Source organism: Balaenoptera ricei, chromosome 11 (genome assembly GCF_028023285.1).
Source record: "Balaenoptera ricei isolate mBalRic1 chromosome 11, mBalRic1.hap2, whole genome shotgun sequence".
Classification (NCBI taxonomy): Eukaryota; Metazoa; Chordata; class Mammalia; order Artiodactyla; family Balaenopteridae; genus Balaenoptera; species Balaenoptera ricei.
Genome location: NC_082649.1, coordinates 41087766 through 41109785, shown reverse-complemented (window position 1 = coordinate 41109785; position 22020 = coordinate 41087766). Strand labels below are relative to the sequence as shown.

Here is a 22020-nt window from a genome sequence, read left to right as displayed (position 1 = left end):
TTTGCACAAGGAGACAAGAATGTTCACTGCAAGGTAGTTGTAATAGCCAAAACCTAGATAGGGCTTTCATGGTCACCGACCAAATAGGTAACAAATTGTGATGTGGTCAGGAAGTGGACTGTCACACCTCTCCTCCAAGTACCAAAGGATACACACGGGGTGATACTATTTATATAAAAGGTAAAAAACCTGAAGAGTGATAGGGTACATTGTTTATGGATACATCTGTACCTGGTACAAGCATAAATCAGGACAGTGGTTCTTCCTGGAGGAAAGTGTAGTTGGGAGGCATCCATAAGGAACTTCAAATGAATTTTTTTTCACTTTTTAACTGAATTTTTAAGGTTTAGTTTAAAAATATATATACTGGAACCAAATTTTGCCAAATATTAAGATTTGACAAAGTTGGAGGAAAGGTACAGGGCGCTCACTATATTTTTGATATATTATTTTAAATTTAATAGTATTTCTAAAAGTATTTCATAATAAGACTTAAAAGATTGCTGCTCCAGGACATCAGGGAAGGAGACTTTATTCTGACCATGGGAATAGAAAGAGGGGGGTGATGGAGGGAACCCCAGCAGCCCGGCTACAGAGGTGAGACTGGACGTGGTCCTAGGGAAATGAGGTTGAACATACTCAGTTCTTCTTAACTGGGGGATGCTGTGCTGATGGCTTTATCCCACTTCCCCCACATGTTGGTATAATATTCTCCCCATTTAACAGACAAGCAAACAGGGCTTTAACAGATGGAAATGGAGGCTGAGAGAATTGCCTCTGGAAAAATGGCAGAGCTGGGCCTCTAACCCAGGCCTATGAGAGTCAAAGCCTGCACAGTTCACAGCACGTTTTTTTTTTTTTAATACTTTTTTTTTAACAGTTCTTAATTTTTTTAAAAAATTAATTAATTAATTTATTTATTTATGGCTGTGTTGGGTCTTTGTTTCTGTGCGAGGGCTTTCTCTAGTTGCGGCGAGCGGGGGCCACTCTTCATCGTGGTGCGCGGGCCCCTCACTGTCGCGGCCTCTCTTGTCTCAGAGCACAAGCTCTAGACGCGCAGGCTCAGTAGTTGTGGCTCATGGGCCTAGTTGCTCTGTGGCATGTGGGATCTTCCCAGACCAGGGCTCGAACCCGTGTCCCCTGCATTAGCAGGCAGATTCTCAACCACTGCGCCACCAGGGAAGCCCCACAGCATGGTTCTTGAGGAGTGACCTTTGTGTCTGCCGAGGGTGCCGGAGTGGGGAGGGGTGGGGACAGACAGGGTCTGGTGTGTTGAGCTAAGTCCTGTAGGCTTGATTCTGTGGGTGATGAGGAAATGCAGGAAGGTTTCAAGCAGGGGAGCAGGACAGTGAACTCACTGGAGCTGTATCATCAGTTTCTTAAATTTTATCATATTTTTTTGACCAACTGAACCTTTCTTTAAACAAACTCTAACTCAGAACCCAGATACATAAAAGCACTTACAGTGGAATTGATTTTGCAGAGGCAGGTGACCAGGGGTCTAGAGCCCAGGAGTGGCTCCTCTGGGAACACAGCATGGATGTCGTGGTTCAGAGGAATACACAGAAGCAGTGTGTGTGGTAGGGGGCTGCCAGGGGCATCCCTACCAGGGTTTCTCAGTTGGATGACAGTTCTGTTCCCCTCCTCTGAGTCCTTCTGGTTGGTGGCGGGGCAGAGGCTCAGAGCACTCCCGATCTGGGGGTGGAGGGAGAACCAGCAGCATGTGCTTTTGGCAACATAGGCCTGACCTCCACTTCCTGGCTGTAAGACCTTGGCTGAGTTATGGAACCATCCATTTAAATCTTTTTTTTTTTTAATTATTATTTTTGGCTGCGTTGGGTCTTTGTTGCTGCGCCTGGGCTTTCTCTACTTGCGGTGAGCTGGGGCTACTCTTTGTTGCGGTGCACGGGCTTCTCATTGCGGTGGCTTCTCTTGTTGCGGAGCACGGACTCTAGGTGCGTGGGCTTCAGTAGTTGTGGCATGGGGACTCAGTAGTTGTGGCTCACGGGCTCCAGAGCTCAGGCTCAGTAGTTGTGGCGCACGGGCCTAGTTGCTCCGCGGCATGTGGGATCTTCCCGGACCAGGGCTCGAACCTGTGTCCCCTGCATTGGCGGGCGGATTCTTAACCACTGTGCCACCAGGGAAGTCCCCATCCATTTGAATCTTAGGAGAGGAAGGATATGGACCCCTGGATATGGCTGGGGCAAGGAAGGCACGTGTGCAGAGTGAAGCCACTGGAGGGGTGTTTCCAGCACATTTCTCTTCGTCATCACTGTCTGGGGAAGGGGAAAGTCAATTGGGCTGAGGCCAGTGACTTGATCAGAGCCTGGCGCCCAGCAGAAGCCGGCACATAGTAGGCCCTTGATAAATGCTTATGGAACAAATGCATATATTCCCCTTCTGTCCGCAGGAAATGCCGTGGAGGCCTGACTTCTGGGAGCAAGTGAAGCTGTTCCAGTGGCTGGCCCTTCCCAGCTGGGATCCAGGGATGGACAGCTGAGGCTCCAGTGCAGTGTAAGGCAGTGGAGAGAGTACTGGGCTGAAGTCAGGAGCTGGGGGTCAAAGGGCTGGGCTTCTGGCTCCAGTTGCCATGAACCGGCTGCATGACCTAGAGGTCTGGTTCATCCTTCTCTGGGCTTTGCTCATCTCTTTTTGGCAGAGTGGCCTGGGTGAGGTTTTTCCAACTGCAATTTGCAGCCCATTTGGAGCAATTTAGTGGTTCACAATCAGTATTAAAAAACAAACCAAAACACAAATAGAACAGAAAATATCAGAGTGCAATCACAGGTCATAAGGGTAAGTATTGTTTTGTGAAACTATTGTTTTGCTTATATATAGATGAAGGTGCCGACTGGTCTGATGTAAAACTTATTTGCTACTGTGGATCCTGGTGAAAAGACTGTAAGACACTGAACTCAGCAATCCCGGAGGTGTCCTCCTCTCCCACATTCTAGGGGTCTTTGTGAAAAAGCCACAGACCCAGGGGCTCTTCTCTTCCTCCCCCTGCGTGTCAGCAGCTGTCTCTCTGCTCTTCGCTGCCTCACCCCTCCCCGGGTCTTTCTCCTTCCTGCTTCAGTCCTCAGTCCCCTCCTCCCTTTCTCCCAGGGACAAGCCTCCCCCTTCCCAGGAAGTCAGGGTGGGGTGGGGTGGGGTGGGGGGTCGGAAGGGAGTAAACGTGATGAATGGGGGTGGCAGTGAGCACTTTATCCCAGAAGCAAAAATAAAGGACTAGGAAGCAAACACCCAAGCACCCGGGAACAGAACAGAAAGTAGGCGAGCTGGGGACGTGCGTTTGAGGGCAGGACTTCGTGAGCAAGAGCTCAGCGGCGACACCGCAGCGGGTCACTCACAGGGGGCCGGCACTGGCCTTGTCCTTGTTGGCGCTCGGGTGCGCAATTAACTAGCGAAGGTAGTTTTCACTCCTGCCCCCCTCCCCCCCTTAAAAGAAAAGAAAGAAGAAGCCGGGAGTTTTGGAGCCAACTCCTGGAGAGGGAGCGGCTGAACTGATTCGGAAGTTGGATCTCTTTGTACACAGGAATGCGGAGAGAAAAAAACAAAACCCACCCCATTGCTTCATTTCCCCTCCAAGCCCGAGCACTTTCTGTTGTGCAATGAAAAGGCTTTTCACGTTGAGAAAAATGAATCCCGATTTGCGCTGCGAAGGAATGAGCGCGCCTCTCGGCGCGAGACGGCTCTCAGCTGGGCGCGGAGACGGCGCGGTGGCCGCAGGGCGACCGCGGCCTGGGCGCTCGGAGGCACGTCCTCCGCGCGCGGCTCAAGGTAGCGCCCGCGGGGTCGTTGGACTCCCCCTTCCGCGGGCTGCTGCACGGCTCTCGGCGACCCGAGGGCCGAGGAGTAGATAGTTCGGGGAACCTCGAGGGCGGAGAGCCCCAACTACGGCTGGGCCTCCTGGGGATGGCGGTTCCGCGAGTCTGGCTGGGGACTCGCCGGAACTGAAAACCTGTCCCGCGAGCCCGCTGGGGCCCCGAGACCCCTCGGAATCGCGCGGGGCAGGAGGCCGGCTCGGCGTCCGGGAGACCGGGCCGGGACGCGCTAGGGGCGCGGGAGGAGGGCCGGCGCACGTGGGTGCCGGCGGGCGGGCCGCAGCCGGGTGAGGGGTGGGGGCGGGGTGTGGCTTCTCCGCCTCCCGGGCGAGATTTACATGTGTGTGTGGCGGCCCCAGACTTCCTGCTCTGCTACGCTGCAGGTACGCGCGGGCCGGGCCGGGCGGGCGGCGGGTGAGCCGAGACGCGGGCACCTCCTCACCCGGACGCCACCACCGGCTCCCGGGCCGCGTCGCGCAGCCTTCCGCCCCGGGGGGTGCTAGCCCGCCCCGGCCGCGCCGAGCGCCCGGCTCCGAGGTGGGGGCGCGCCCCTCTCGGCCTCCCCGGTCATCTCCGCCCTCTGCACCTAGCCTGGCCGCGCGCCCCTGGGCGCCCCCACCGCCCAGGCTCCCCGGAGGGCCGCAGCCATGAGCGAGATGTCCAGCTTCCTCCACATCGGGGACATCGTCTCCCTGTACGCCGAGGGCTCCGTCAATGGCTTCATCAGCACTCTGGGGTGAGTGAGCCGAGTTCGCGGAGGCGGGGGCGCGGTGGGCCCTGGTGCTAGTTGCGTGCGTCCTGCTGCCTCCCGCCGACAGAGGACCTGGACGTCCCCAGCTTTAAGGAGCGGGGGAACGGCTCGCCTCCTTCTTTCAGAGAAAGGAAGTGAAATGTTTGCCCAGGTAAAGTCGGGCGCCCAGCCGGAGTTGTCAGGAGGCGCCCCCCTTCGCGAAGCCTCCACCCTGGCGCTCTCGCCCTTCTTCAGAAGGGGCGGGGAGGCCGAGACTTCCTCTGCAGGTGGTCCCTGTGCGGGGGCAGGTGGGTGGCTGGGGCGTTAGTTGGGGAAAGGCATCCGGGCCTGGAAGTGACCGACTCTGGGGTGGGGCGGAGCCGTGGGGGGGTGGGCAGGCTCAGCCCGGAGTCCTCTAGTAACAGACCTGTCGCACCTTTGAAGGGTCGCACCTTTTCCTCCTAGCTCTCTCCTGTCCTGCGCCCCCCCCCCCGCCCCCATCACTAAGAGTGTCTTCTCAGCCCTCCCCTTCCAGGCGTCCCAGGTTCCTGCCGGCTGCCCCCTTCTCCCCGCCTCTCCCTGTCAATTTCCTGAGTAGCTCATCTGGCGCCTCTGGGTCCCTGGTCCCAGGATCTCTGGAGCGCTTTACCAACATTAATTAATTCTGGCCGCCACCCCCCAGGGTCTGGATAAGCAAGGAATCAATTCAAGTCCCTGGAGAGAGCCAGGCCTGAAGCTGGCATAGGGCAGGGCAAGAATTAGAGCGAATGGGTTTTATCTTCAGAGAGCAGTTGAGTGAGTCGGTGGCGATGGGGGGTAAGAGTGATTTCTCCACCTCTCCAGCCTCAGGGCAGGGCCTGTTACCTTTGTCACATTTTCGGTCTGGGGACTTGTGTTAAATCGTTTCATCTTCCCCACCCCACGCAGCCGTTTTATTTTAGGGTAAACCCACCCTCTTCTGCTGACCCTACCCTCATCTGGATGCCAACCAGCTGCAAGGTGCCCCCTCCCTGGGGGCTTTGGAGGACAGCCTTGGCACTCTGAGCCCAGGGCTGGCTCACCCTGAGCTGGGGAGGTGGGCGTCACCTGGCTCCCTTGGTGTCTTGTTGGGAGTTTAGCTTTAGTCCTGTGGGAAAGATCGGGAGCGTTGGAGGGCTGGCTTAGCCACCGGGGAATGGATGCTGACTTGGAATTCCAGAATACCTGCGCTCCTTATCTCAGCACCCTCCAGGCCTTCTCATTCCCCTCCCCATTCAGATGTGGACTCCCCAGCCCTGCGTCCCCTCCCCGCTACATCTGACTTGTTTTGCTCAGTTTACCAGAGGATGGGGGTGAGCTGCATTCCCAGCACATAGTAAACACGTCTGATAGCGCTGAGGGAAGGAGAAGAGACTGTGGGGACGGGGGGATGCAGGGGCAGACGGTGGCCCCCTTCCTGGTATCTGAACAATGCTGGGGGCTTTTGGGAAATGACCATCTTCTCTGTTGCTCTGAGTGCCAGGCTCAGGGCTGAGCACACTGTGGGGGCTTTTTTAGCACCTGGGAGGATCTAACAGAACCAAGGCCGACCACACAGGCCTCATGCCCTCACTAGGGATTCCCTCTATTGCTTTCTAGCACAGCTCCCTCCCGCCCTGGCCCTTCCTGCCCCAGGAAGCTGCTTCCTACAGTCCAGTTTGATTCTGAGGCAGGGCCTGGTGACCGCCCAGAGCCCTTCTACTCCAGGGGCCGCTTCCCAGTGCGAACATCTCCAGGAGCTCCCAATTTCCCGCCGATACGCGCCCACCCTCCTGGCACTCCCACCCTCCCAGCCTGGCCTTCTAGCACTGACATGTGCTGGCCCCAACTTCACTTTCTATTTTTTTTTTTTTCACCACCCCCTTCACGACCCTGCCACTCCAGGTGCACCACCTGGATTGGGATTCCTGGAACCTTCCCCACGCTCTTGCGGTCTGGTGCGCTCTTGCGGTCTTGTCTCGGTCTCTTTACCTTTGCTCCTGTTGCCCCTGCCCTTCAGCCAGTCTCCACCTGAGTAAATCTGACCCACCCTCTCAGACCTGGTACAGAGTGGCCTCCTTTGTGAGCTCCAACCCCCCTCCCCCACCCCGGCAGAATTAACCCCTTTTCCCCTGTGCCTCGCACTGCTTTATACACATTCCTCTCGGGTGTTAATTGTGTTGTTTTACAATTAGTTGAAGGTTTCTCTGTAGGGCCCTCTAACACTGGGAGCTTTGCCAGGATTGACTGATTAATTACCCCATTCATCCACTCAGGCACTGTGCTGGGCACCTTCTCAGAACTAGACTCAGTGAAGGAATGGTTTCTAAACACCATAAGGCATCGCTACTCAAAGTGTAGTCCTTGGTCCAGCAGCATCAGCATCACCAAGAAGCTTGTTAGAAAATACAGAATCTCACACCCCTGCCTGTCCTACTGAATCAGAATCTGCATTTTGAGCCCCAGGGGATTTGGAGCCTTAAAGAGAAGCATTGCTCTATGTGAGTCTCTCTCTGCTCCAGCCTCACCAGAATCTTTCTGCCTCCATCCTCAGCTCTGGTCCCCTTTGCCTTCATCCTGGCTGTTGGTGCCCATGTCTGCGAACCCTGGAGGCTGATTTGACTGAGTTCCCAGGCAATCGCAATGCTCGGTGCCCAAGAGGTGCCCAGTAAGGGCTGGAGAAAATGAATTTGATGAGGACAGGGGCAACGTTGGTGGACAGTGGGACTGGCTCAGCTGGGGGGTGGAAAGGATGGGGGACATTGGTGGAGGAGGGAGTCTGGGGCAGCTTCAGATTCCAGCCAGGCTCTGCAGAGCCAAGTGGAGGAGGCCAATTAGAGCTGCCTGCGTAATTAGAGCTCCCGGTGAAGATTGTACATTAACTCTGGGTTGGGAGGATGGGAGGGGTCTGGGGAGTGGATCCTGGAGCAGGTTGAGACCTCAGCCGGGAAGGGAAAGCAGGCCCACACCTGTTCTTGGGAGGAGAGCATGGCCAGGGACACTGCCTTGTCCCTCGCTCTGGGTGGGAGGCAGCAGAGGCCAGGGCTGCAGCGGCAGGTCAGGGCCACTTCAGGTGAAGGATTTACTATGGCTCCCGGCCAGTGGCTGTGGGGAACTGGCCCTGTGTGCAGGGTAGGCCCCTCAGGTTCTCATGTCCAGTTCCTAGAAGGTCTCTTTTGAGTGCCCAGAGGGGCGGCCCCGAGACCACTGGGGTAAGCTGGGGAGTGCAGGTGAACTGGGTCTTGCAGTTGAGCTCCCAAGATTTGTCAGATTGCCTCTGCCTGCACATGGCTGGGCCTTGGAGCACCATTTGGGGGCTCTCAGGGCCTCTGGACCTGTGTCACCCAGGGCTGGGTGATCACAGGGAGTAGGGTCAGAAGTGACGTTGGGATTCCGTGTCTATCTTCCAGCCGGATCTTCTTCCCCAGGAGGGTGGGCATTGGAGGTCAGGACCCAGAAAACGTGGAGGAAGTCCCAGGTCCCCAGGGTCAGGACCTGCTTTGTCACTAACTGGATGGGTGATTTTGGCAAGGCCCTCCCTCTCAGAGTCTGTTTCTATCAGCCTGGTTGTCCTCTAAGGTGCTCTGTTTGCACCCGAGAATCTCCCTGTGGGTCTTTAAAAAAAATTCCAGCTCCCATGTCCCATGTCAGACCAACTGTATTAACATTTCTAGGGGTGGGCGTCTGAGGTTTGGATTTTTAGAGCTCCCCAGTGCTTCTAATGTGTACGTGGGGTGCGGGGGGTCCCTTCTCAGGGCCCTCTCAGGCTGACAGGCTGTGAGGAAGCCTAGCTGTTGGGTCTGCCTGCCCCTTGGTCCAGAGAGCCCATCTCTTAGCCTTCATCAGACTTCATTAAGTCGTTCAACAAACATCTAATGAGCACCTACTATGTGCCAGGCACTGTTCTAGTCACTGGGGAATCAGTGGTAACCAAGACAGAGTCCAGCCTGTTCCAGTCTGTACAGCGGAGAGCTGGGAGAGATGGTCTTTAAGGGCCCTTTGTGCCTTAAGGCCCTGAGGCTCATGTGATTCCAGGAGGGGGCGCTGCCCCTCCCGTGCAGACGACATTCCATGGGCAGATTTCAGACCTGCCGTTGGCTTTCACTTAATGGTGATTTCACTGGAATGAGATGTTGGACTTACCCCTGTCCTGTGCCCCAAGGCAGGGTCTCAGCCTCCACTAGGCCAATCCATACAACTCATGTTTTTTTGGAAAATGTATATTTTTTTCTTTCTTTTTTTTTTTTTATTTTTTAAACATTTATTTATTTATTTATTTATGGCTGTGTTGGGTCTTCATTTCTGTGCGAGGGCTTTCTCTAGTTGCGGCAAGTGGGGGCCACTCTTCATCGCGGTGCGCGGGCCTCTCACTATCGCGGCCTCTTTTGTTGCAGAGCACAGGCTCCAGACGCGCAGGCTCAGTAGTTGTGGCTCACGGGCCTAGTTGCTCCGCGGCATGTGGGATCTTCCCAGACCAGGGCTCGAACCCGTGTCCCCTGCATTGGCAGGCAGATTCTCAACCACTGCGCCACCAGGGAAGCCCCTTTTTTCTTTTTTAAATGAAAAAATTTTTTTGGCCATGCCCTGTGGCTTTTGGGATCTTAGTTCCCTGACCAGGGACTGAACCCAGGCCCCGGCAATGAAAGCTCCGAGTCCTAACCACTGGACTGCCAGGAAATTCCCATACATATTTTTTTCCTGATTAAAAAATAATATATGCTCCATGGAGAAAACTTGAAAAACTAAAATAAAAATTATCTGTAATACCACTGTGATTATATTGACAGCCTCTATATGGACTTTCTAGCCTTTTATGCACGCAAATAAAGATTTACAAAACAATATCACATTGCACATCTGGCTTTGTATTCTGTCTTTTCGGGGGGAATACATTAAGCTGTATTTTCCCATGCGTGCCAGCCTACGACTGTTGTGGTCACAGAGCATCCCCCGGTATGATGTACCTTCATTTACTTAAGCAACTCTAGTATTGGGCATTCAGCTGGTCTCTAAATTTTTTGCTGTTCCAAACAATCTGCCCTGAACATCCTAGTCCATACATGCCCGAACACTTGTCCAGTTATCCTCTCAGGATAGATTCCCAGAAGTGGAATTCTGAGATCAAAGGGAAGGCACATCTTTATTTATTTATTTATTTTTCCTGCCGCGGCACGTGGCTGCGTGGCTTTTGGGATCGTTCCCTGACCATGGATTGAATCTGGGCCCTCAGCAGTGAGAGCTCAGAGTCCTTACCTCTGGACCACAAGGGAACTCCCAAGGCACAGCTTTTACCTTGCTGGCTCTAACTCTGCACATTACTCTGGTGGCGGAGGAGGTGGAAACGGGGACTCTGCGCCCTGGGGGGTCTGGCCCACTTCACATCACGAGTTTGAGAGTGTTGTGCTAGGGGTGTGGGGAGTAATACCAGCCCCTGCCCTCTAGGTTGGGCCAGGTTGGGCGTGGCGGCTGCAGTGGGGAGGGGGTGAAGTAGAGAGAGGGGTGGTGTGTGGGTTGCCTGAGGACAGGATCAGCCCCAAGGTCCCACTGAGGGACTCCAGGGACCCAGGCTGCATGCAGCTCCTAGGCCTTAAAGAATCCTGCTGTAGCCACTTGCTCACACTCTGTCCTGCCCTGCGTTCCTGACCCCATGTCCCTTCCCCTCCTCTCCCTTCCCCTCCCCTCCGCTCCCTGACTTGGCCCAGTGGGGCTGTGGGGTGGAGGCTTGGGTTGGAGGTGGGGTGCTGTGCTGGATTTTAGGGTGGGGTCACAGGAGCTTTCTGCTGTCAGTTTACGGGCAGGTGTCTGGGTTTCAGTTACCCCTGAGCACACGTCTCCTGCAGTCTACCCCGAGGCCTGCTCGCCACACTTCACCCCATGTGGAGCTGGGGGGCTCCTGCCTGGAAGTGGGGGCTGTGAGGGAGGTGGGAAGGAGGCCTGGGAAGGGGGGAGGAGAGCAGAGCCCAAATCTCCAGTAAGTTCATCACAGGCCTCTGAATGTCAGCTCTGAGCTCCCCGAAGTGCGTCACGCGGGTCACGCCCAGTAGTGGTAATGGTTCCCAGCAGTTGTGCCTGTAGCCAGCCTGCTGCAGGGAGGACCCCTGGCTTAGTGGGGCTAAGCGATTTGCTGGGGGTGGAGGTGGGGGCCGTAAGCCAGCAGGAGTCCCGCGCGCCACCGGAGAGGAGGCTGCAGGACTCTTCACACCAGGGCAGAGACGAGACTGGGCGCTGACAGCACAGTGCGCCTGGGGTGTGGGCTGGGGGGTGGGGAGGACACACTGCAGAGGGCTTCCCACCTGAGGAGACAGACAGTAGGGACTCCTTGCAGGGGATTGAGTGGGGGAGTAAAATGATCACAGTGGTGTGTAAAGGTACATATTTGTTTGGCTGGCAGGTGGGCAGAGCCAGGAGAGACAGTGAACATAAATCTTAGCCCAGGGGCAGCTGTGCATATTTGGTTCACAAATCCCTCTCCCATCACTCAGCCAGCCAGCCATCACCCGCTTCTTCCAGCCTGCAGGAGAGCCGGCTCTCCGGGGTCCGAGTCTAGAAATGGGTGACAGGGGTGATAGAGGTCATGCGAGGCAGAATTAAGTCTGTGTCTCAGAGATGCTGCTGCTGACGATAAACGGACTTCACCGAGTGTTTACAGCTCTGGCCTGTGCTGTCCCTTTGACCCCTTACCACCAACCAGAGGCATATATATAATTTATAAAAGTAGAGAGAGGGACTTCCCTGGTGGTCCAGTGGTTAAGACTCCACATTCCCAATGCAGGGGGCACGGGTTCGATCCTTGGTCAGGGAACTAAGATCCCGCGTTCCACGTGGTATGCCCAAAAAAAAAAAAAAAAATAGAACCATTTAGAACACCCACATACCCACCACCTAGACTTAATCATTGTTTACATTTTGCCATATTTGCTATGTTTCTTTTTTGCTGAAGTATTTTATGGTAGATTACATGCGTTTTTTTCACCTCTACATCCTTCATTTTACAGGAAATAGGCTATGTTCCTGTGTAACCACAGTGCTGTTATCATACCAATTAGTAATTTCCTAATAGCATCTGATGCCCAATCCATAGTCCAATACACTCTATTGTTCTCAGTCTAGCCTTGACCGCTGGTTTCTTTAAATTAGGATCTACTCAAGGTCCACGTGTTAATTTGATTCTTATGCCTCTTAAGTCGCCTTTAATCTAAAGCAACGCCCAGCCCCCACCTCTTTCTTCCCCACCCCATAAGGGGGAGGCTGTAGACTTGTCTCACTTTCTGGAGTCATCAGGGCTGCTTTGCTTCTCTGTTTCCCAGAGAGCCCTGCAGGGGTGTGGAGGAGGGTGGCCTGGGCTTCAGGGCTGCCCTGCTAAGGCTCCTCCAGCCTCAGTTACTCTGTCAGGTTTGCAGGGCTGAGAGCCCAGTCCCCGGATGGAGAGCAGGAGAGAGGCCTGGGCAGGGCAAGGCCGACCTGTGAGGGAAGGGTGGGCTGGGTGGCCCAGGGTTGCCCCTCTTCTGGGCCTTTTCTCAGTTCTCTCTTGTGTCTCCTGCTCCCCATCCCTCTTCTCCTTGGCCTAACAGAGACCCCAGGACTCGCCAGAGCCCACCCAGTCCTGAGAGCCAGAAACCCAGGCCTGCGGGCAGAGGCAGTGCCCCGAAGGCTTGCGCCCTGGCCAGGGGCCCTTATTTCTGTCAGGCCAAGTTTAGTCACTTTTGCTGCCTCTCTTCCTCACTGGAGAGGCTCTTGGGGGTTCCCAGAGTGTGTGGCTTACTGTCCTTCCTAGACTTAAGCTCTCTGAAGGGATGAGCCATGCTTGTTTTAAATTCCATATACTGGTCCCTTCGGTGACTCAAAGTGGATCCTTGGCAAAGAAAGACCTGTAGAGGTCAAGTATATGGATGTTTTTGCAGGGATGCAGAAGTGAAGTTCTTTTCTCCGACGGGCCAGTGATCCCAGCCAGTGAACCTGGGTTCCTCTCCCAACATTTCTCCCCACCCTCACCTAGTGGTTGTGACTTTTTATTTGGGGAGGGGGAATCCAAGGCCCCCATCCTCCACCAGCCAGTCCCAGTGTTCTGACAGTGCCTGCTTTGGGCGTGGCCTTCTGTGGGTCTAGCCTAGATCTGTGGGGTGGTGGCCAGTGCCCTGGGCTGGGAGTCAGGAGATCTGGGGTCTGGAACTGGCTGTTCTTTAACTTGTTGTGTGACCTGAGCTCGTCAGTTTCCCCCTCCACCCTCTTTTCCAGGCTAGATCAGGGAGGGGCTGTCTGGGGACCCTTTGGGATTTCCCCAGTCTGGTGTCCTCCTCCCTTGGCTGCTCCTCTGATAGTCACTTGCCCCACTTCTAGCTCCCTTCTTCCTCCTATTTATCTAATCTTTCCGGACAGCACTGACCCACCCCACTGCCTTTTCCATGGCTCCCACCTGGATCTCAAAGTCCACCCTGGTCAGAATGGGGCCAGCCAGGCCCCTGGATGCATGTGCCTTTCCCTCTTCCTTCAGACCAAGGTCTTGGGGTGCAGACCCCAGGGGCATTTCAGGGACAGCGCCCTTCTCCACATCCTTCTAGAGCAGAGATATCCACCAGCTCCTGCTCAGAGGGTCCAGGGCAGGCCTGCCCACAGGCTTCCTGCCCGACCCTCCCTACCCGTACTACCCCCTCCCCTTGCCCACTCTACTGATGCCTTATTGGGCCCTGCACAGTGCAGGCTCAAACTCATCTTGTGTCACCCAATGGATGGAAGGCTTACAGCAGACTGTCCTCAGGGTTCCTGAGTGTCCACTGGGTTGGGGGGGTGGGGGTTGGGGGGTGGTTTGCACAGGTGAAGGACGTGGCTCCTGTCCTCACAGCACACAGCATGGTGGACGTGAGCTTCCAGAGGGTGGGGACCATACCCAGCACATAATCCCTTTGCAGTAAGATTTTGTTGAACGGATGGAGACCTAGATTGTATAGGTGCCGTCAACTGACCAGCTGTGTGGCCCAGGTGGTCCCTTTAACTCAGTGAACATCACAGTGGACTGTGGTAAGAATGGAATGAGGTATCGGGTGTAATTTATAAATTAAGTGTTCTGCACAGCGGAGCGTCGGTTTTTCTAAGATGATCTTGGCTGGGGTGCCTTTAGTTAAGGGGCGATGCCTCATGTGGTGGAAACAGGCTGGGAGCTCTGCAGGAGCCTAAGCGCGGCCTTGAAGATGGCAGGACTCGGAGGGGGTTTCTGCGTGTGCAGAGGCGTGGAGGGGGGGGGGCAGCGAGATCAGGGGGCTGGCGGGGCGCGGGAGTAGGCCCTTCCCTGGACCTTGGGCGGAGATGGACGCGCTCAGGAGGGGAGGGGGACAGTGAAGCGACGCGGCAACTTCTCCCAGGAGAACCCGGCTCTGGTTACAGCGCCAGGTGCGCATCGCAAGCCGGACACCAATCCACACAGATACCCTCACCAAGAGGGAGAATGGGGGAGCTACTGCCCGGGATGTAGGTGCCACCAGGTGGGGAGGGGTCCTCCGCAGCCGCCTTCCGCGGGCTCCCGGGCGGCGGGGGAGGAAAGCGCGGGCGCTGGTGGCTCGTCCCGCGCCCCGCCCCTCGCGCCCGCCTCCCACCGCCCCCGGGCGCTCCTGGCCCAGGCCCAGAGTCTTGGCGGCGGCTTGCAGGCAGGCCGGGGCGAGGCCGCGTTCGCATCCCCTCCGCGACGCGGCTGGGGCGACGGCCACACACTGGGAGGCGAGTTTCGCTTCTCGGCGGGGGCGGGGCCCGGGCGGGCAGAAAGCGCGCTGCGGCCTCCGCGCGTCAGCTGGGTCTCGGCGGGCCGGGGCGGGGTTTCGGAGGGGCGGGGGCGGGGCGCTCGGCGACCACCTCACTGCCGCTCCGTCTACCCAGAGGGACAGAAGGCCCGGCCGCGCCCTCTGAGGCTCCTCCTCCATCAAAACTTACCTGTCTGCTGTCCCAGCCCTTGCAGCCCGTCTGATAAGGGCTTTCCTGCTCATCTGTTAATGGCTTCACGGGACACTCCTCCCATCCCCTCCCGCCTAATAGCACCTTCTTGGGATGCCTCAGTCCTAAGGAGTAGGTTCAGAGGAATGGAGGGGAGGCTTGTGAGGGGGCGCTTGGGGACATTTTGGGACTCTTTAAAACATCCTGCTGCTGGCTGCCTTCTTTGCCTGTGGACTTGGTGGAGGCCTGCCCTAAGCTACAGCTAGGAAATGAAATGATGGGGAGGGCGAGGTGCCATCCCTTAGAGGTTGCAGGGGAGGGGTACAGAACGTTCCCAGGGATGTTGATTTTGCTCATCCAGAACCCACACTTGGAGGAGGGAGGGGGTGGAATGTTGGATCCAGGAGGAAGTTCTGAAAGTCCCATCTTCCTGACCTTGTTTTCCTGATACCTTGCGGGAGCCCCCTGCCTTTTTTTTTTTTTTTTTTTAACCGTCCACGTGGCTTGCTTCTCTGTTCTTACCATTCCTGTCCCCTCTTGGCTGCAGGTCTGGGATGTTTCCTTCCCAACCTTGCTTGAAATTCCCCCCCTGGAGGGCATGCTCCCCTCCTGACCAGTCCCTCCCCTTTTCTAAGTGGCTTCAGCTTGAGCTCCCAAAGCAGTGCCCTGCTTTGTAAACCACTGGGCACTGGGGAGGGGCTGAGTTGGAGACAGCAGGGTTTCAGAAGCTGTGCCAGAGTGGGCGGGGACAGAAGGACATCCACGTAATGACCAGGCAGATTTGTGCCAGGGGGATTAGGAAAAGCACGCCAGGCATCCACTTTTGCATGTCTTTTTCCTGCACTTGTGACCCAGGGGAGGGATGGAGGGTTCTGGGGTGAGGATGGGTTTTCCTCAGACAGGGAGTCTCTGGGGAGGTGGCCTACACAGGGCCTTGTGCACTGGTCAAGATGGCGGCTGTGGGGACTACGCCATCCTCTCCTCAGTTGCACCAACTTCCATGATGCCCTATGGCTGTCCAGCACCCCTAGCAGTGCCAGGTGCCAGGCCGTGGCCGAGGCTTCCTCCCCTCCCCTACCAAAACTTACCCATCCTGTGTTTCCTCCCCTCAGGGCTTTGCCAAGAGACAACCAGCTAATCTGATTCACTAATCTCTTACAGGAAATTCTATGAATTATTCAAGGTTTTGCACAGCTTCTGCCTCTTCTTTCACACCTTGTCTGATTGGCCAAGCTCTGACCTCTTCCTTCCCTGGGTGAAATCCACAGATTGGCACCAATGCATATTCCTTATATCATGAACTCATTCTGAGTATGTGACTTGTCTTCCCGATGAGATTTTAAACTCTCTTAGGGACCTTATCGTTTGCTTCTTGTGGACTTCCCACAGCAGCTAGTAAAATGATTAATTGACTCAATATGTATGTCGTGTGTGCCCGCTCTGCGCCAGGCAGGGGGTCCAGATGCTGAGGATACAGGAGGAAGCGGAACAGACACATCCCTGTCCTCATGAATCTTCCATCTCAGGTTGGGGGGGATAGGAACCAAAATAAATAAAATATGTAGCAGGCTGGGTGGTGATATGGAGAACAGGGAGGAAGATGAGAAGTGTGGGAGAGAACAGTTTACAGTTTTTAAAAGGATAGGGAGGGAGGGTGTCCATGGGAATGGGTCATTTGAAGTGAGATCTGAAGGAGGTGAGAGAGAGAGTCAGGAGGGTGTCTGGGGCAGAGAGTTCCAGGCAGAGGGAGAAGCCAGGGTCAAATCTCCTGGAATGTTTGAGGAGCCTGGAGGAGGGCTGTGGGCTGGAGCAGAGTGGGCCAGGGGCTGGGGGAGGAGATGAGGTCTGAGAGGTAAGGTGGTAAGATCATGTGGGGTCTTTCAGGCCATTGTGAGTTCTTGGGTGGGTGGTTCTCTGAGATGGGTGGTTCTGGAGGGTTCTGAGCAGAGAACTGCCCTGATTTGACTGACCTTTTAAAGGGATCCCTTTTCTGCTAAGTGGGGAACAGGCTGTAGGGAGATGAGAGGGGGGGCCAGGAGACTAATGGGGAGGCAGTTACATCCAGGTGAGAGCTGGTGGGGGCCTGGACAGGGTGGTGGTGGCAGCATGATGAAAAGAGGTCAGATTCCATACATATATATTTTTTTTAATTTTTAAACTTATTTAATTAATTAATTAATTAATTAATTAATTAATTTTTGGCTGCATCGGGTCCTAGCTGCAGCACACGGGCTCCTCGTTGTGGCGTGCGGGCTCCTATCTAGTTGTGGCGTGGAGGCTCCAGGGCTCGTGGGCTCTGTAGTTTGTCGCACACAGGCTCTCTAGTTGAGGCGCGTGAGCTCAGTAGTTGTGGCATGCAGGCTTAGTTGCCCCGCGGCATGTGGGATCTGAGTTCCCTGACCAGGGATCGAGTCCGCGTCCCCTGCATTGTAAGGCGGACTCTTTACCACTGGGCCACTAGGAAAGTCCCACCATATGTATATATTTTAAAAAATTTTATTGAAGTATAGTTGATTTACAATGTTGTGTTAATTTCTGCTGTACAATAAAGTGACTCAGTTATATATATATATTCTTTTTCCTATTTTTTTCCATTATGGTTTATTACAGGATATTGAATATAGTTCCCTGTGCTATACAGTAGGACCTTGTTGTTTATCCATCCTATATATACTAGTTTGCATCTGCTAATCCCAAACTCCCAGTCCATCCCTCCTCCATCCCCTCCACTGGCAACCATGTCTGTTATCTATATCTGTGAGTCTGTTTTTGTTTCTTAGATAGGTTCATTTGTGTCATATTTTAAAGTCAGATTCCATACATATTTTGAAGATAAAGCCCACAGGGTTTCCTCACAGATTAGGTTTGAAGGGCGTGTGGAAGAGAGGACCAAGGATAGATCCAAGGTTTTTGGCCCAAGCAATTGGGAGGATGGATCAGCTGAGATGGGGAGGACTTCAAGAAGAGCAGGAGCTCAGCTTGTAACGTGCTGAGTTTGCGATGCCTGTGGACATCCAAGTGGAGACGTGGAATGGGCAATTAGATCTACGAATCTGGAGTTTGGGGGAAGACGGATGGCAGAGGTGGAGGTGGGAGTCATCAGTGAATGTATAAGTGGTGCTTTGAACCCATGCTTGTGGCCGAGATGACCAAGGGTCAGTGCTGATGGAGAAGGGGAGAGGGCTAAGGACTGAGCTAGAGTCTGGGGACGGGGAAGGGGACCAAGTGAGTCCTCACAGCAAGCTGCCCTCTCCCCTCCCCTCCCTGTCACAGAGAGGTCCCCCACAGCAAACCACCCCCCCCCCCCCATGCTGCTGGGACCACCTCTGTAGAGATGAGAGCTCCAGGGACCTTGGGATCAACCGGAGGTTTAGCACAGCTGGGGCAAGGAGGCTGTGAGGCTAGCTAGGGAGTGGGTGGAGGTCAGATCACAAAAGGCCTTGTTGGCCAATCCAAGGAGGAGAGGTGCAGAAGGAGGCTTTGGAATTAGCTCTGTGGCTTCAGACAAATTATTTAATGTTCAAACCCAGTTTCCTCCTCTGTAAAATGGTGCTCATGACTAGCCCCTTGGGGGAAGTTGGTGAGAATTCAGAGGAAGTGGTTGTGAAGTGCTGAGATAGAGTTGGCCCCTGAAATGGTGGGTCATCATCATCACTTTGTCCTAGAGGCTGGGGTGGCATTGAAGAATGTTAAATGCAGGAATGGGTGGATGGATGGATGAGTGGGTGTCCTCCAGAGACTCAGGATTAACCTCAGCCATGGCTGGAAGGGAGGAATTTCAAGCCCAAGGGTGACCAAAGCAGAGAGTATGAAATGGACCTGACTGAGGTCGGGAAGGTGCAAGGTTCACTGTCCTGTCTTTGAGACCTGGAGGCCTGTCCCCGTAGTTTGGTGTCTCATAAGCTTCTCTCATCTGTTCGTCTGTCTCTAGTCTCTCTCTGCTTCTGTTTCTTATCCTGTTTATCTTTCTGACTGTCTTTTCTGTCTCTCCCTTCCTCTCTGTGTCTCTGTCTCTCGGTCCCCTTCTCTCGTCTTCCTCCATCACCTGCTGCCTTTTCAGATCTGGGCAGGGTCTCAGGGCTATGACAGGAGTTATATCCGCAGTGTGTGACAGCCCAGACTGGCAGCAGATCCCCATGGGACAGCTCCAGCTGGGGGGTCGGGGGTGGGCTGGGTGTGTCTCTGAGCTTTTTGTGGGGTCTCCCCCATCCCCACCCAGGAGACCTCGCCTTTTAACAGTGGTGCCAGGAAAGGGGATGACCTGATGGCAGGGGGTTGTCAGTGATGGAGAAGTTTCTTTGTTTTTTGTTCTGTTTTTTTAATTGAAGTATAGTTGATTTACAATGTTATGTTAATTTGTGCTGTACAGAAAAATGATTCAGTTATACATATATATACATTCTTTCTTTTTTCATATTCTTTTCCATTATGGTTTATCACAGGATACTAAATATAGTTCTCTGTGCTATACAGTAGGACCTTGTTGTTTATCCATTCTATATATAAAAGCTTATATCTTCGAACCCCAGCCTCCCACTCCATCCCTTGAGAGGTTTCTTTGGAGGCCTCCCTGGTGCCCTGGAACCCCCTGCCCTGAGGGAGGGATGCCTGGGGAGGTGGGTGTCTTCCTTCTGCTGACCCAGCCGCCTTGTCCTCCAGGTTGGTGGATGACCGCTGTGTCGTGGAGCCCGCGGCTGGGGACCTGGACAACCCTCCTAAGAAGTTCCGAGGTGAGACCTCTGCTCCCCCCACTAACTCCCCTCCCTCTCCTGGCTGCTGAGTCCTGGACCTCGGACAGAACCTATTCAACCCAGGGGCCCAGTGGGCGGGTTAGGCAATGTGCCGCCCACAGCCCCCTCGCACTGCTGTCTGTGGAACCCCCATCAGCTTGAACGATGCCATCTTGGCAGGATGGCCTCTGCCTTCATTTTCCGGGGGCCACACCCCACTTCTCAGGGGCACACCCACTTCTGGCTGGGGGCCCGTTCTCCCCAGACCTCCCCACCACCCACAAGGCTTTCTTTGTCTGTGTGACTGGGCGTTTTCTGAGGGAACAGGGGAGGAAAAGAGAATCTCCTCAGGTGTTAGGAGGCCCAGGGTGAGAGCCCTTCTCTGTGCCGCATGGTGAGGGGGTTGGACCCCATGGTCCCCAGGCAAGTGCCTTCCCTCTCTGTGTCCTCCGAGGTCAGTGGGCTCCTCAGCCCCGCCCCACAGGCCCAGGGGCCCTCGTGAGGATGAAATGATATCCTGCTGTCACTGCGCCCCACAGGGGAAGGTGTCATTGTGGTGATTACTTGTGAGGCTGAGACAGACAGGCAGACGGAGCCTGGGCGTGGTGGGCAGGTTGGGAGCAGGCAGGAACTCGCCAGGCCGTGCCACCTCGGCTGCCCACGTGGCTGCTCCTCTGGGGAGAGATCAGCTGGGATTGTCCTCGAGAGGGATGCGGTTGAGGGAAGGGAGTGGGATTCAAGACAGTCCTGTGGCATCCTTGGCGCTCTCTGTCTGCTGGGGGCCTTGCCTATCTGTCGGAGTGTGGAGGAGATAGAAGGGCTCCTCCCAGGCTGCAGGGGGGCCCCACATCTACTGTTCTGCTTCCATCGTGTGCCTCTGAGTGGGGTCTTAGGTCAGGACGTGCCTGGCTCTGTGGGGCCCGCCTCTGGCACTGGACCTTCCTCACCACTGCAGACCCCTCTGTCCTGCCCCATCTGGCCGCACTGCCTCTCACCTCATCCCTTACCCCTGGCCCCTCCCTTGTTCCCTCTAGCCACACCAGGCCCGCTGCTTTTCCTCATATTTATTAGCCATGCTCTGGGTAAAGATGGGGGTTTGGGGTGGTCGTGTGGGCTGCCTGCTTGGAGGTACAGCTCTGGCACCTTCCCGGAGCCAGAAATAGGAGAGCTTTGATATCTGCTCTAGCTGAGGGTTTTGGGTGAATTCTTGGGAAGAACTTAGAACGGAAGAGAGTGGTTGAGGTCCCGAGGCTGGGCTGTGCCAGGGCAGGGAGGGGACCGGGGGTGAAAGGAGGAGGTGGGTGGTGTGTCTCGGTGTGTGCAGTCAGCTGTGTGGCGTGATCGGTGGTGACAGGGAGGTGGGTGTGGCAGAGGAATATTTGCCCTCGAGTTCTGGTAGACAGAGTTTGGGGCCAATTTTTGACAACAAAACAGCTACTTAGCAGAACAAGTGCTCCTTTGACTTCTTGTCCTCCTCCCACTCCCTCCTTTCTCTTCCTCTTTATTTTCCCAAAGCCCGTGAGCAAGGCCCACCCCAGCGTCGGGGGCTGTTCCGTGGTCCCCGAGGCTGTGCTGGGCCCCACCAGCTCCGGGAGATGCCAGAGGGGCTCAGCCTCCAGCCTCCTCCCCACCCACCCTGCTCCTGGCCTGGCCTGGGTGTCTTGGTGAGGCGGGCAGAGGCCCCTCTGGACCCCCTGTGGCCCAATGTGGACCTGAGAAGAGCCCACCTTCTGGGACAGAGCCAGGTCTCTGTGCAGCCCCTTGGCTGGCGAGTAAGTTGGAGCGTGAGAACCTGGGACAAGAGACACAGACTCCAGCCTCTTCAGCTTTGAGGTTGAAGCCCAGAGAAGAGAAAGGTTGAGCTTGGCCTCCAACCCTGGAGTCCCGGTTCTCATTGTTCCATGTTTCTCCTGCAAACAGCCCCGCCCTGGAGGGAGGTCCCAGCAAGGGCGTGGGGACCATGGCAGGCATTTTAGAACTTGGTGGGAGCTCATCAGAGATGGCCAGGGTGTCCTGAGACCACCCTGGGGTGGGCCCGGCCTTGGCTGGGAACTGTGGTGTCTCCCTCTCTCCCCGCACGGCTCGCGCCTCCTTCACCTGCTGAACCCGGAGGCCCCCAGGCTGGGTCGGCCAAGCCCATGAAGCCCCGGCCCTGCCTCCATCAGCCTCTGATTAGCTCCCTGTTTGTGGTTTCAGCTCCTGCACCTTCCAAGGCCATCCCAAGCCCCGACATGTTCAGGGAATTTTTTCCAGAGTTTGCAGGGCCCTGGGAGGCCCAGGCTGCCAGTGCCCCAATGTGTAGGGCACCCCACGCCAGTGCAGCCTCCCTGACCTCCGCTTTGTTGTAGGGGTCTTGGGTTATGGCTGCTCAGAGTCCTGCTCTCCTGGCCGGGCCGGGTCTGGGCAGGTCCCCTCCCACAGCATGGGTGCGGGAGACCCATTGCAGAAGGACGCACCTCCCCGTCCACCTGGGAAGCTCAGTGCTCACACCCCCGGCTAAGGCGACCCCACGAAATGTGTAGCAGTCACTTACTCACATAGTGGGCAGCAGGTGCCGGGGAGGGGGCTGATGAGGGGACCTCCCTGTGCTTGCACCCTGGGTGCCCTCCGCCCCCAGCCTCATGCCTCTGCTCTACCTGCCCATCTTCTAAGCCCGGTTTATTGTTACTTTTATTAAGATCCACTTCAACTACTAAAATGAAAAATTAAGGAGAAAGATAACACACACCCATGCACCCACTACTGAGCTCTCTCAAATCCTTTTTCCTGTGTTTATTTCAGGTCTTTTTCATTTTTTAAAGAGATAGCATCTTATGCATGT

At 55.4% G+C, this 22020-nt stretch overlaps 1 protein-coding gene across 2 annotated transcripts in view; it reads left to right on the top strand.

Moving 5' to 3' along the window:
• Nucleotides 1-4124: 4124 nt before the first annotated feature.
• The window catches only part of ITPR3 (inositol 1,4,5-trisphosphate receptor type 3), a 67208-nt gene continuing 49312 nt past the window's right edge, over nucleotides 4125-22020 (top strand). For both annotated transcript variants that reach the window (XM_059938911.1, XM_059938910.1), the window contains exons 1-3: nucleotides 4125-4207; nucleotides 4415-4560; nucleotides 19129-19199. In XM_059938911.1, coding sequence (XP_059794894.1) covers nucleotides 4163-4207; nucleotides 4415-4560; nucleotides 19129-19199 — 262 coding nt within the window. In that variant the 5' untranslated portion in view covers nucleotides 4125-4162. The remainder of the gene's footprint in view (nucleotides 4208-4414; nucleotides 4561-19128; nucleotides 19200-22020) is intronic.